The 15,000-nt window shown below is 35.3% G+C and overlaps 2 protein-coding genes across 2 annotated transcripts in view; one reads left to right on the top strand and one right to left on the bottom strand.

Annotated features, from left to right (window-relative positions):
- The first annotated feature begins 6,370 nt into the window (after positions 1 to 6,370).
- Positions 6,371 to 8,274, top strand: LOC130824215 (transcription factor MYB73-like). The gene has a single exon (XM_057689123.1). It carries the CDS (start codon positions 6,548 to 6,550, stop codon positions 7,469 to 7,471), a length of 924 nt encoding a protein of 307 aa, XP_057545106.1. The 5' UTR covers positions 6,371 to 6,547; the 3' UTR covers positions 7,472 to 8,274.
- A 6,034-nt stretch (positions 8,275 to 14,308) lies between these two features.
- Positions 14,309 to 15,000, bottom strand: part of LOC130823200 (protein MRG1-like) — a gene marked incomplete at its 5' end in the record, with an annotated part of 11,498 nt that continues 10,806 nt past the window's right edge. Inside the window, one exon of the mRNA XM_057687833.1 lies at positions 14,309 to 14,405. Coding sequence (XP_057543816.1) covers positions 14,309 to 14,405 — 97 coding nt within the window. The remainder of the gene's footprint in view (positions 14,406 to 15,000) is intronic.

Raw genomic sequence — 15,000 nt, 5'->3', positions numbered from 1 at the left:
TATTATTTTAAATATGTTTGTTATAATAATAATAATAATAATAATAATAATAATAATAATAATAATAATAATAATAATAATTATTATTATTATTATTATTATTATTATTATTATTATTATTATTATTATTATTATTATTATTATTATTACAAATAAGTTTTTTATATTCTTTTGAATATTATTTGTATTATTATTGTTGTTGTTGTTGTTGTTGTTGTTATTGGTAATGTTATTAAATTTTCTTTTAATTTTAATTTTAATTATTGTTTTTGTTATTAGTGTTATGATTATTATTATTGTTTGTGTTATTATTGTTATGATTATTAATAATGTTATTTTTTTGTTAATATTGTTACTAGTATTATGATTATTGTGAATTTAGAAAATTAATTACAATAATATTATTAATAATCGTAATAATAAATATGTTGTAACATTGTATTTGTTGGTAATGATTAGTTAAATTTTGTTGTTGCTAATTAATTTTTTTTTCATGTGGTTAATTTAACGTAACGTTTGATTATGTTCATTTATTATTAATATTTACTTAAGTTATCAAAAATTGTAGTAAATGGCTGGTAATCAAGGAAAAGGAAAGGGTTTTTTTAGACACTTGTTAAGAGGTAATAGTTCTAGGCCCACCTTACTCAGAGGGGACTCGCATGAGTGGGGGTAACGGGTTCTGCTAGGAGGGCTAGGCAGGAAAAGGCTGCCAGACACAGTATTGCCCAAAGGTCGAGTGCGCTGGACCTAGTGCGAACCCCTGTTGATGACCAGGCTAGCAGCATCCAGAGCAGTTGGGGGGTTTCTAGTGATGAGGATAATGATGCTGATGATGTTGAATACCAGGGTCCTGATTTTCACCCGGTGGATTGGACTATTGTCCGGGGGCCCGACGGGAGATTCGCACATGCGGGCCCTAGTTCTTCAGGCGCATCTGAGTGCGCAGGACGTAGTTTCATCGATAATGAGCCGCCACGGGAGAGCAGGCGCTCACAGTCCGCTAGCACGGACTGGTTAGTCACATCGCCCCAGCCCGGGGGGTCAACAAATACGAGACTGATCCCTAGCTATGGGGGGCACATAGCTGAACTTATTTTTGACGGCTTCGAGCGTACACCTCCGGTTTTGGAATGCCGTAGTAGGAAGAGGCCGTTGGAGGCCATCATCGGACTGAGGGATATGTCAGATGCGTTGTACAATGTTCTACCTGCTACTTCCCTCGGCCGACTACCGTACATTATGCACTAGCACATCGATTGTGCTTTGATATCGGTGTTCGTGGAGAGGTGGCAGCTAGATACGAACACCTTCCACATGCCATGGGGGGAAATGACGATTATGTTGCACGACCTGCAACGCATACTGGGCATTGCTATTGAAGGTTCTCTACCGGCTGAGCCTTCTGAGGCGAACTGGCAGGTCGGTATCACCAATCTGTTCGGGGAGCCTATATCTGAGCTTCGGCGTAGAGGTGTATTCACCTGCGGCTGCGTGAACGTTACTAAACTAATGCGGCTGTGTCATAGGTCCCAGGCCATGGATACCCAGACGACAGCCTACTACATGGCTATCGTCGGCTCTACCTTGCTGGCGGATAAGACCAGAACCGGCATGCGACCTCACTTGATACTTGCTCCAGACATGGATCTATGAGTACTTTCCTGCTTTCCACCCTCATCCTCGCCGAGAAGACGTGCCAAACAAGACTATGGCGGAGATGTGGACAACGAAGAAACCATGTCGTGAGGTGGACAGGCTGAGGGACTGCCGCAGCGTACTTGACTCCATGACGGAAACTCAGGTATTATACATCACATCACACTTTGTCATGCACGTATTTTTAATTTTACATTATTATTATATATTAACTTGGCCTGTATGCAGGTGGAATGGACTCCGTACGTTTCTGCTCCTAGGGCGTTGCTGAATGAGCACCCACACACCACCTTCAACGGGGGTATCACTTGCTTTGATATCGTGGAGGTGTATTTGCCGGAGCGAACAGTGCGACAGGTCGGCTTTGTGTAGGCTATTCCCCCCCTTCTATGAGACCAGCGAAGGCTATGCGACCGGCACAAGGTACGTAATCCGTGACATTTGCTTCTTCGGATGTGTACTTGGAGGCATGGAGTAGGTTCCCCTTTAGTGCCCGCATTAGTGAGCATGCATTTCGTCGGGCATCTGTTCCATCAGAGGCTGAATCTAGTTACGTTGACTAGTTCAGAGTGTGCTCGCACCCGTTTTTAGCCCCTGACGAAGGACCGACTGCCGGTCCTGGTCCTTCTCAGAGCAGAACTGAATACGTGAGTGTTTTAAATTTATTTGTTTTTTGTTATGTCTTGTTAACTCTGTTTTTCCTTTTGTTTTTTTCAATTTCTCAATTAGCCAGACTACCTCCTCTCGCGCAAATGAACCCCCGGGAACGACATGCCTTAGAATTATACCTTAATGATTGTAAAGATTTATTTGCCGAATGGCAAGCATTTAAGGGGCACGGTCCTTCATAGTCTGTATTAAAACTAATTTACATTAATGCATTTACTGATTTACTTCAACGCTATTTATATTAAATTGAATCTCGTGTATAATTTCTATAATACAATTGAATAATGATTTATACAACACGTAAGACTATGGAGTATCTAAATTTACAACATCGTCAGATGTGTTATTACGTGGTGGTGGTTGAGGCCCGCATAGATTATTCTAGAGCATAATCCTAGTAGTGAAATGTGTTTCAATATGTCTGGTAAAATTGTCAACTGCTTCTCTCCGACGTTGATGGATGGGCGGGAGTGGGGTTGAATCGTCGTTCATTAAAAGTTGAACAAAATGATTTCCATTCACCCAACATATATTATAGCTATATTTACACTATGCACGCCTGGTGCTTTCCTTAACGGAAGAACCAAACAGTTGTACATCGTGTTACCGTCAGCAGAACCATAATAAGCAATGCCAATGTTAAGAAACGTTGTTGCAGAGTACAATGCCATCGGTGCATCCATCCAGTGAATATAAGGAGCAGGTCCGTTGCCGTGTGAACCTATTCTGAATATGGCATCGTCTAACGACTCCTGGGATAGATACAAACGTAGGTATTGATCTCTGTTCATTCGCATTTCCATACACATAACACGTCTTAAAAGAGGTCATGCCTCCTCGCCTCCCAGCTCTGTTGTGGCAATAGCTTTAAATCCACAGTTACCATCACCTAACACATCAATCCACTCGAACAAGTAAGGAGGAAGAATGAACAAGATGTTGTTAGGCCATGAAAACTGTGAAAAATCACGACCTCCTGGATCATCTGCAATAATTGAAAATAAGGTTAATAAGATTAAGTTGTAACAAAGTAATGTAAATAACGGAAAGGAAAGTCTTGTACCGGATAAGTTTAAACTAAACTTAATTCCAACTGAAGATTGCGTTTCTCGACCACTGGATCTGCCACTGAATCTGCCGCGGGATGAAGATCTAGACCCTCGACCCCGAGAAGATGATCTGCTGTATTCAAATACACTTTTATTTCTTCTCGTGATTTTGCTTGTGCTTGGTCTTCACTTTCTAGGTGGAATTGCGTAAGGCTCAGGTATTTCGGCTTCATCAGGGTGTAGTTCATACTCAAGTACCTGAGACATTCAGCGTACAATTGCGGGATCAGATTTTACAATTTCATCGACCAGAGATTGAAAGTAATTATAGTCATCGGTATTCGCGTATCGTACTCCTCCGCTGGTTTGATCTCTTACCTCTGTGTACCTCAAAGTACTCCATAATTAATGAATGTCATTCACATACAAAGCACCGTGTGAACCGATAGACATATATAAATAACAAGCACACGGCAATCCATGGGTGTTTTGAAGTACACAACCGCATTTGTTTAATACAAAATCACTCAATTCTAACATACGGTTATATTCAAGCCGCACCTGCTCCAAGGCAAATATATATACGTGGCGATATAAAGGTCTAAAGAACAGCTGTCGCAGCGACCTTGTTACAGAATTCATGGATTCTTGTAGCGCTTGTCGGATCCTGGCTTGCTGATTCTTGTAATCTGTGCGTGTGCCCTTTTAAATAGGGTATCGAATGAGCTATTACCGCTACCAAGATAATACTTGAAAAAAGAGTGCTGGCTTTCAACTCTGCTGGTAGTCTAGTTACCCATGTGCAAACAATCATTCGTCTACGCACGCACAAATTTCTCTCTAAGTGGAATCCATGTTCCAGCCAAATACCGAATGACCTTTTGGTTCCTAACTGACCACGTAGGCTTGCCATCTCTCTTCAAATTTGCCAATTGTAGAACTTTCAACCAAGGGGTTCCATCTACCTTTCCTAAATATTTGCCCTTGTTGATTTTTTTTTTCCGCCACACAACTTGTCCACCATGTTCTCCACGTCGTTTGCAATATGCCAAATGCATAACAAATGTCGCACATCTACATTAAACACAACATTGAACGTAATTAAGACATATTCAATATATAGAACGACAATAATTAATCAACAAAACCTTTTTACCTGGGAAGACGTCACGAATAGCTGCAGATAAACCTTCGTTTCGATCGGTTACAATGACGCTAAGAGTCTAAGCTGTGCCGAAAATATCTCTCAGTCCCTGCAACACCCAAGAATATGACACAGCTGCCTCATCTCGCATCAAACAAAACGCAACCAAGAAGTTGTGATTCGTTGGCGTCATTCCGATCACTTCACACAGTGGCCACTTTTGTTTGTTTGTTTTGTACGTTGTATCTTTCAGCACAACATACGGCCACGTACGTATCATTTGGATAGAGGTAGGATTTGCAACTAATAATCTGCTCAATTCCCCTTCACTATCCAAGTCTGTCCAGACCACGTAATTAAGTTCTGTGGCCATATGAAGACAGTGTTGAAGGGGAGTCCTACCCTCCATCTCTTCTCTCCTTATTGCTTGCCTAATATTATATATCTGATTCATACTCATAAAAAACCAGGAAAATTTTCTCTAATAGAATTCATAATAAAGGCAGGTTGCATTCCGGTTGAACTAAACTGTCGTATGTGCTCTCGAATATCTACATTGATCCTATTCGCCCTTACATGACCATCTCTATACACTAAGAACGGGTGGTTATGTTTTCCTTTTTCACCAGGACACACCCTTACCGTCCAAGGTCTTTCTTCTGGGTTACGACTACTTGCTACAATCATAAATTCACACCCGCAACTTGTACTTTTAGAACCAGGTCGGGCAGTATTATCTAAATTATGTAAATCACCCCTAACATTACTATAGCGGTGACATCTTAAGTACACACTAACTCTAGAACGTCCTTCTTTTTTTTATAAGAAGCACGTGTAAATTGAAAACCAATTGTTATTCCTATCGCATCGGCCCAGATATGTAACTCATTTAAGGAAGCAAATTCCCTATCCGTAACAAAGCTACCGGAGTAATTTACGTTGTCTCCGAAGTTTTCAAATTCCTACAAATTTGAAATAAAAATACTATAAATTAATTACATTAATAATGAAAATATAAATAATAATAATAACAAAAATTCATAAAAATACTAATACTAAAAAAATAATAATAATAATTAAAAATAATAATAATAATAATAATAATAATAATAATAATAATAATAATAATAATAATAATAATAATAATAATAAGAATAAAACAATTACGAAAATATAAAATTAATAATAATAATAACAAATAAAAAAATAATAGTGTAAATAAAATAAATAAATAAATAAATAAATAAAATTAAATCGCACAAAATTGGGCGACTGAACCATGGTTCAGTTGCACAAAACTGGGCGACTAGACCATGGTTCAATCGCCCAATTTTGTGCAACTGAACCATGGTCCAGTCGCCCAATTTTGTGCGACTCAACCATGGTTCAGTCCATCAATTTTGTGCGACTTTTTTTTTAAAAAAAGTTACAATGATTCAAATCGAAAAATTTACGTGCCGGATCCGATTCATAATCGCTTTTGTTAGCCATAGTTAATCAATTACAAGTAAAAGCTTGTTTAAAACCGAACAACGTTTTTAGAGAGATACTACCGTGTATGAATTCGTACTTCATACAAGAACGCGTCTGAGAAGTGAGAACTCAATATATATAGACAAATCTTCGGGATTAAAGTGTTAATAGTGTTATTAAGTATGATTTACATTTGTTAATTAAGTTTTAACTCCAGTGGCAATTTGGTAATTTTTTAAACTTCAGAGGCACATTCATAATTTCGAAGGATGGCGATAAAATGATAAGGAGTGGCGAAATTTAATAACACCTATCCTTTTTTATTCTCTCTCCTCTAACCGGCTTAACCTGTCACCCACTCTTCTCTTCTTATCCACCCTTTTCAGTTACGAGTATAAATCACCTCCCCTACCCTTCTTCACTACGTTCCAGTGTCTCTCCTCTTCCTTTCTTTGTATATAATCTGTATCAGTAAACAGATTCAAATCAAAATACCAAAAAAAAACATAGAAATTCAGCTTACCTCAAATTTCCAGATTCAAATCCCCAAAAAATGTTTAGAAATGGTGCTGATAAGACTAACAGTACTCAGATGAACCGCAAGGAAGTGGATCGGATAAAAGGCCCATGGAGTGCAGAGGAAGATGAGGCCTTAACAATTCTGGTCCAAAAGCACGGCCCAAGAAACTGGTCTCTTATAAGCAAATCAATTCCGGGCCGATCCGGTAAATCTTGCCGGTTACGGTGGTGCAACCAGCTTTCACCGCAGGTTGAACACCGGGCTTTTACTTCTGAGGAAGATGATACCATTATCCAGGCCCACGCTAAGTTTGGGAATAAATGGGCCACCATTGCAAGGTTGCTTAGTGGCCGAACCGATAATGCTATTAAGAATCACTGGAATTCTACCTTGAAGCGGAAATGTTCCGCTATGGTTTGTCCTGCTCCCGAAGATTTCTCTGGAGATTTTCCTCATCCGCCGCCATTAAAACGTGCTATGAGCGATGGCGCTGATGTAGTTTTGAAAAATGTTTCTGGTTTAAGTTTGAATAATAATAATAATAATAATAACAATCCAGGTAGTCCAGGTTCTTCCGATGCAAGCGATTCTGGTTCATATATTTTCCGGCCGGTTGCCACTCCCGGATCGGTTAATATTGGATCGGCACCGGTTTTTCCACCGATGACGGATCTAAGTTTATCGCTACCAGGATCGGATTCTTGTGAAGTTGCAAATTCGGATCCTGAACCTAATACGACGATGGTTGGATCAGAGATTCAGGCTTCTCAGTTTAGTCAAGAGTTTTTGGCAGTGATGCAGGATATGATTCGGAAAGAGGTGAGAACATATATGCAAGGATTAGAGATGACTAATAATGGAATTGGAGCATTCAACAATGGCGGATTTTGTTCGCAAGCTGCGGATGGAGTTATGAGAGCTACAATGAGTAGGATTGGAATCGGAAAGATAGAGTAATAAAAAGATAAATTCAACAAAATTTTGAATTTTGAAGACGACGATCTTTCTGGATATCTGTTCTTAGATGATGATGATGATGATGATGATTCTGATGTAGAAAATAAATTCGATTATGGTGTACAGAGGGGATGATGAATGATTATCATGATGAAAAAAAGAAAGATCGAGAACAAAACTTGAGTTTTGGCTCAAAAAGTTTCAAAAACAAAACTAAAACCATGTTAAAAAAAAATGAAAATCAAAATAAAATTTACATTTTCATGTTTATTATTTTGTTAAATTAATTATAATTTTATGTTTAGGTTTAAATTTGATTAAATAAAAATAAAAATGTAACAAAAATGGGTCTATAAATGTTGAAGAGATTAGTGGAAAAATGAAATTAGATTCGTAGGTAATTGATTAGAATAATTATTATGAATATAGAAATCAAAGGGCAATCAATGATTTTGGATTTTTTGTTAGTTTTTACCGACTTAAAGTAATTGATGGTTGTTTTCCAGCTGGTTACATTCAATCCCAATTTTTACATCACTTTTTTTTTTTTTAAATAGTCTGTTTTACTAATTTTAATTTTTTTATTTCGATTTCACACTTATACTTCAATCTCATTCACAATAAAGCATAAATAATACTCCCTCCTATTCAGGAGAAGTGTCCCATTTGACTTTTCATGAATTTTAAGAAAAGTCAAAATGGGACCCTAAGGGAGGAGAGAGAGTAGTATTATGGGTTTTTAATTGTAAAGATTAAGGAATTAATGATTCCCACCAATTTAGCCCAATTTAAAAGTTGATTTTTTTGGCACCAAAAGTTTGAAATTTTTTTGCGCCAAAATTACATCGATAATTTAATTAAGTCCTGAATTACATAATTAAGTCCTACGTTTACAATAATTTTTGGAAATTACATAAATTTCTCAAGAGTACTAAAAATTAAATACATCAGTTACGGTATCTCCGACAGCCTTCTCAATTCTTCAACAGCTTCGGTGTAGTTGCAGTCGTTACTGATCATGTGAGTGCGAATCTTTTTGCGATCATTGACTTCAGATTTTCCAAATTACCCAAAAAATGCATTAATAATTTCTTAAATAGCCTCCAATTTATAAACAACCAAATTTTCAAAATGGAAAAAATCATCACAGTACCCAAATTAATTTGAAACCCCAAATTAAAATGTCCAAAAAGAAGGAATTCACAAGGAAATCAGAAACTGCCACCATGAATTCAAGCAAATTTTCAAAGCACACAGCATAAATTGAGAAAACAGAAAGTTTGGCGCCAAAATTGAAATGTGCAACAAGAACAAAAAATTAATCATTACATTACAAAACAGAAAGCATAAATAGACAATGACAATGGTCATTTATTACACATTCATCTAAAACAATGGCTCCTACAAAAAACTTAAGTACACAACAAAGAGAACGCATAATGCAGAAGCTGCTGTCTGCATTAAATAAGAAGAGGAAACTAGCGCAAGGCACAATCAACGCACTTGCAATTGAGTTTGAAGTTTGTAGGAAAACAATTACACGATTGTGGAATGATGTCAAGAAGCAGATGACAAACAACACCACAATGATTAACTTCAACAGCAAGAGAGGGGGTAGAGAAGCAGCAAACAAAATAAAATTCGATGAAGAAAAATTTTAAGCCATATACTAAATGTGAATATGATGAACAAAATGATGCATTCAAGTTTAAGCCATATACTATTGTTGTTCACATAGATGAAAAACACTTCTATCTAACCCGAGAGAAACAGAGTTATTATCTAGCTCCGGGTGAAGTAGAACCACACAGAGAATGTCAATCAAAAAGGTTCATACCAAAAATCATGTTTATGTGTGCTGTAACAAAGCCTATATTTACAACTGAAGGTGATGTTTTTTTTTTTATGGTAAGATAGGCATTTGGCTATTTATTACACAGGAGCCAGCAAAAAGAAGCTCAAAGAACAGGAAAAGGGGGGAGATGGAAACTAAACCAATACAATCAATCACAAAAGAGCACATTAGAGAAATGCTTATCACTAATGTGCTGCCAACCATTAGAGCAAAATGGCCTGCAGAATTGTCCAAGCATATTTACATTCAACAAGACAATGCCAAACCTCATATAGCACACAATGACAGAGAATTTTTAGAAGAGGCAATGAAAGATGGATTTAATATACAATTAGTGCAACAACCTCCAAATTCCCCTGACATGAACGTGCTAGATCTAGGTTTTTTTAGATCAATTCAAGCTTTGCAATATCAAAAATCTGCTTACAATGTTAAAGAGTTACTTAGGGCTATGAATAATGCATTTCAAAATCTGAGTCCACAATGTTTAAGGTTTGTATTCATCACTTTACAAGCTTGTATGATAGAGGTCATGAAAAGACGGGGGGGTTTGACTATCACATTCCTCACATGAACAAAACAAAGGCAGCAAGGGAAGGGACTTTACCAGATTACCTGACTATTGACAAACAATTGGTTGTTGATTCACTTCAATATTTATTCACAAAGCTAAGTACAGAAAAAATAAATCAGCTTGTGGAACTCATTGGGTATGCAGGGGATATGATGAAGGGGATTTGAATGTAGAAATATCAGAAGTAAACAACAACCAATCTCAACGAATTTCAGCAGTTGCAACAGAAAGCATCATATGAGCAAAAGAACAGTAACCAACAAAATTTTTTGGGACACAGAGGAAAGCAACAACAACACAGAAGATCAGCCAACACAACCTTAACCAACACAGCTACATGTTTGAAATGTAAATTCCTTTTGAATTTGGACATATTTTTGGGATCTTTAACATGGGATGTTTCAGATGCAAACAACAAAAATTTTATGTTGTTTTCAATGAAACATTTTTATTCAAATATACATTAATGAAAAAATTGGTTGTTTTAATACTCTCAGGTAATTTTTTTTTTTTAAATCATTGAGTACAAAATCGAACATCTTTGTGCATTCAACGTTGGAAAACAATTCAAACCCCCTTTGTTTGATTTTATGGTGGCTAAAACTGCTCTCACTTTCAAATCACAGAGCAATGAAATTAAATGCATAAAAAACCGTTTAACTTAAAAATCATCATCAGTCAAAATGAACATGCACCAACACAAACATAAACTCACTTGAGAAAGGACCTAGCTTATCAAGCCAATCTTCTTCTTCACAATCAGTATTCGAAAAAACAGCATCATAGAAGAATATTCACGATCAGGATACATATCAGGCTTAGGTGTGTAAATGGGTTCACCTTCAGAGTCAAGTTCTCTTCCCCACTTAGGATCAATCTCAACAGAAGTTGAGTCATCATTGTAATCAAAAGACTCTTCCTCAAACGATTTCAGTCCAGATCTAGGGTTTCCATCATCGAACCCCTTAAAGTCTATCTTAGAAGGCGATTTGTAAGGAGATTTGGGGATTCTCAGAAGTAAAGAAGTACGCGAGTTAGGGTTTTTTTATGGGTGAGTCGATTGTGGAGTTAGGATTCTTCAGGGGGGATTTAAAAGGCGAACTGGAGTTTGCCATGATAACGACATGAAAGAAATTAAGGAATAAGGTGAAGCTTCAACCCAGATCTAGGGTTATCAGACAACAACACAGAAGAAATAAAGGAAGATGGTGAAGCTTCAACCCAGATTTAGGGTTTTCAGAGAAGAACAAGAAAGAAGATAAGGAAGAAGGTGAAGCTTTCAACCCAGGATAATGAGAAAACGGCAAGATGAATGGGGAATGGGTCGGGTTTTAGGTTTATAAAGGGAGGGAGTGTGTAAATGGGTGGGTATTAATTAGGATTCAAGTATGTTGATTAATTATAAGGGAGGGAAAATTAGTAAGGGTAATAGAGGGTATAATTGAAAATAGGATAAAGTACTAAGGGTATAATAGTCAAAATGCATGCCAAAAATAGAAATGGGACATTTAAGGTGACTTGACCATAAAGGAAATGGGACACCTAAGCTGAATAGGAGGGAGTACCTTAGAAGCACTTCTTCTATTCTGAATTGTTTTATTATGTTACTGTTATTGACACTATATATCATTTAAATTTATTTTATACGTTGTGGCTAATATATAAGAAAAAATATAATGAAATAAGATTTTGTTTAAATCATTTAATCGTATATTTTTATGATGTTAAATTTTTATAATTTTTAGTTAAGCATAATTTAACATATGAATAATCAAAGTTACGCATTAAATCAGATAAAAGTGAAATAATAATAATAATAATAATAAAAATAATAATAATAATAATAATAATTATTATTATTATTATTATTATTATTATTATTATTATTTCACGTGTGTAAAAATTGTTGGATTCATTTTAAATTGTCCTACTCTGTTGTTTGGAATAAGTCATTCAATAATTTACACAAAGGACAAACATATGTGACCAATTTTCAACAATGGAATGTTTAATTTACACAAAAGATCTTTAATTTCAATTATCCAGCATTTTGCACCACATTTTAGTTTTGGTCTTGTTCTATTAGGTGGTAAATTAGTTGTTTAGGTATTGTGCCTCCCTAATTCACTAGAAAGCAAGCAAAACGTTTAGTTTAGTCGATTGAATACTGCAAACAAATAATTCAAAAATTATTTTCAATGTTTAACATTCTAGCATAATACTATGAGGAGTAGGTAAATTCAACGTTAAACCTTATTGTCTTTTCTATTCCACATGAACACATACATAAAAGACGTTGAAGGAGAAATTATAAGTTGAGTTGGTAAAAAACGTTTTCTTTCATCCTTATAATACAGTTTGATTCTCACTATTTATGAGAAAAATTTATTTACCGTTCCTCTTGTCTATACTAGAATCTCCAACCTTACTCCAATAAAAAAAACTTTAAAAGCATATTATTTATAATGAGCAGTAACTTGTCTCACAACTCACGAGTACTATAAGCAAAACTAGTTTTAGATGGATAACAAAACTATTCCTTTTTTTAACAAATACTTTTTACAATTTTAGTTAAAGTGTAACAAACAATATAAAAGGAAAATAGTACATAAAACTTGCTTTTTAACAAACTTTTTTTAACAAATTTGTAATTTATAGTTGTTATAACTAGTGTCCATTATCCTATTACAAAACTTGTAACCAATAGTTTTATGATTACATACATCTACTATTCAAATAGAAATAATTTCATTAAATAAAGGAGATATGCCTATATTTTTAAGATAAATGAGATAGTGATGGATTGATACTTTAAATTAAAAAAAGAAGGTTGTTAATCACTAAAAACAGGCTTACAGTTGGATTACACTTAATGAAAGCAATGCCTCACCAAAAGAAGAAATTAGATCACAAACCACTTTGCAACATACTTAAAGAAGGAGGATGCACTTTGTGGCTATTCAAAAATATCAATGTGTGTTACAACTGATTAAATAACCATATTTGATAACGACATCCCTTTGAATACTTTCTAAAAACGACATTACATCAACAAAAATTCATGAAATCTCCTCCTTGGCAGTTGGCATTGTAACTATGTGAAACAATTCATTGCATAGTTTAGTGATTTGATCCCATATTCCCCTTTGGTATATAAGATAGAGACTCAAGAAGAATATTTCAATTTGTAATAGCAATTTTTTTTTAAATAGACAAGCATGTAGTGGATCAACTAATTATTTTTGTCTAATTTAACAAGCTAAAAAGGATACCGAGTTTTTACTGAGTTTTAAAACTCTGAAATATATGTGGTTCAGGTCTTGTATAATTAGGTGCCCTAACTGGTCATAGCTTATAGTAAACATACTTTTTTCGGAAAGTCATCAAGTAGTTCACTATCCAATATGGAGTGTTTCAACGACCACACTTAAAAATTTTCCCGATAAGTTTTTTATGTTGTTTAATTCAAATTCGAAATAGTTCATGTAAAAGAGACATACAATGCGACATTTAAGGGAGAGATTTTTAAGAGAAGTTAAAAATGTAAATTAAATACAAATGAAATGCATGCAAAGGTAAGTCGGGCTCATCCCATGCAAGTTCTACCAAAAAAAACAGCTAAACAAAAAAAGATAAAAGAGGATTTAGGTTGGAATTTGGATTTTGTAATAAAAAGAAAAGTAAAAAAGAAAAAAGAAAGTGCAATTAATGAGCAACAAACAACAATACGTCTACCCATTTGAAAATTTAGAGCTCAAGAAAAACAAAAAAGTTTGAAGCAAAAGAGTAAACGGGCCAAAGCTTAGTCACCCGGGACCCAGGCTTTGATTTGAATCTTTCAACTTTCAACTTTCAACTTTTAACTTCCAACAAAAATAATGACGTTATTAAGTAGTTAAATTTCAATGGAATATGCGCTCCTTCTAAATCCTAAACCATATTTTGGACCCACATTCATCTATTCTACTGAAATGTACTCAAAATAAGAGTAAATGTAGCAATACTCTATATTTGGTTCAGTTCGATTTAATTCTGTTCCCTCCGGTTCAATTCTATTCATCTTGTTCTCTATTTGGTTCCGAGAACAAATTCAATCACCATACTTCACGATGAAATATAGAGAAAATACATGCATCAATTGACATTTCCTAATGCTTAATTTTGAGCAACAAGTTCTTTCCTGGTTGGATTACACAGAATTTGTCTTAAGACAAGAACTGAATGAAAAATTGAGAAAGGAAAACTTTACTAATACAAGAATGAAAAGGTTGTGTAGAATTAGTACATTACAGGACATTTGATGTTGTGCTTTACCTAATTTGCATAAATGAATCTCTTCAACTTCTGATTTTCCATACGAGGGAAGCGCCCAAGTTCATCAACGAACTATACATAAATACAGATGTGATCAACTTTTATTATCTTCACTCTTAATCGTTCCCATTGCAGCCTTAGAGCCATCATATACAGAAACAAAAAAGGTACTTTGATTCTTTTGCAAAAATCTGATACGCAAAAATCAACCTCGATTGAGTCAGCATATATTTTGTTTCAGGTGTATCAGCAATGTGATCTAAAGATGCATAATCAAGAATAAGTCTACACTTAACCAAGTTCTTTAAATTTATAATACTTCATGCAAAGAGCCACAATCAAGAGACAATAAGAGAAGATGACAGCTCTGTCAAAAGGAATCCATTTTTTTGTTGAACATAGAGTGATCTACAGCCTAATTACTTTGAGAAAGTGAATAGCTATAAGCAGTTTGTTCATGCTTCTCTACATTAAAAGTTCATAGTGAAAGTGAGCAATCGCGCCTGGATATCACACGAGATGCACTCTCATTGGCTAAAAACACAGAGTGATATCACAAGCAAGATTGCATATAACTAGCGTGGAAAAAGTATATGTTTGTTGTTTGTCTTTCATTCGCTCCAATTCTTCAAACGCTAACAAAGGCAAGATCCTAGGACTAGCTAGGTGCTTTGATGTAATTTCTTGTTTGACTTCAGCTTTGTGCTATTGGAATTTTATAAGCTTCAAGGAAAAACTTAAAAGCATAAAGTAACTTTTGTTTTAAGTTGTTGCATGGTAACACAG

This window comes from Amaranthus tricolor, chromosome 9, assembly GCF_026212465.1.
Source record: "Amaranthus tricolor cultivar Red isolate AtriRed21 chromosome 9, ASM2621246v1, whole genome shotgun sequence".
NCBI classification, from domain to species: Eukaryota; Viridiplantae; Streptophyta; class Magnoliopsida; order Caryophyllales; family Amaranthaceae; genus Amaranthus; species Amaranthus tricolor.
This window is presented reverse-complemented; position numbering and strand designations above follow the sequence as displayed.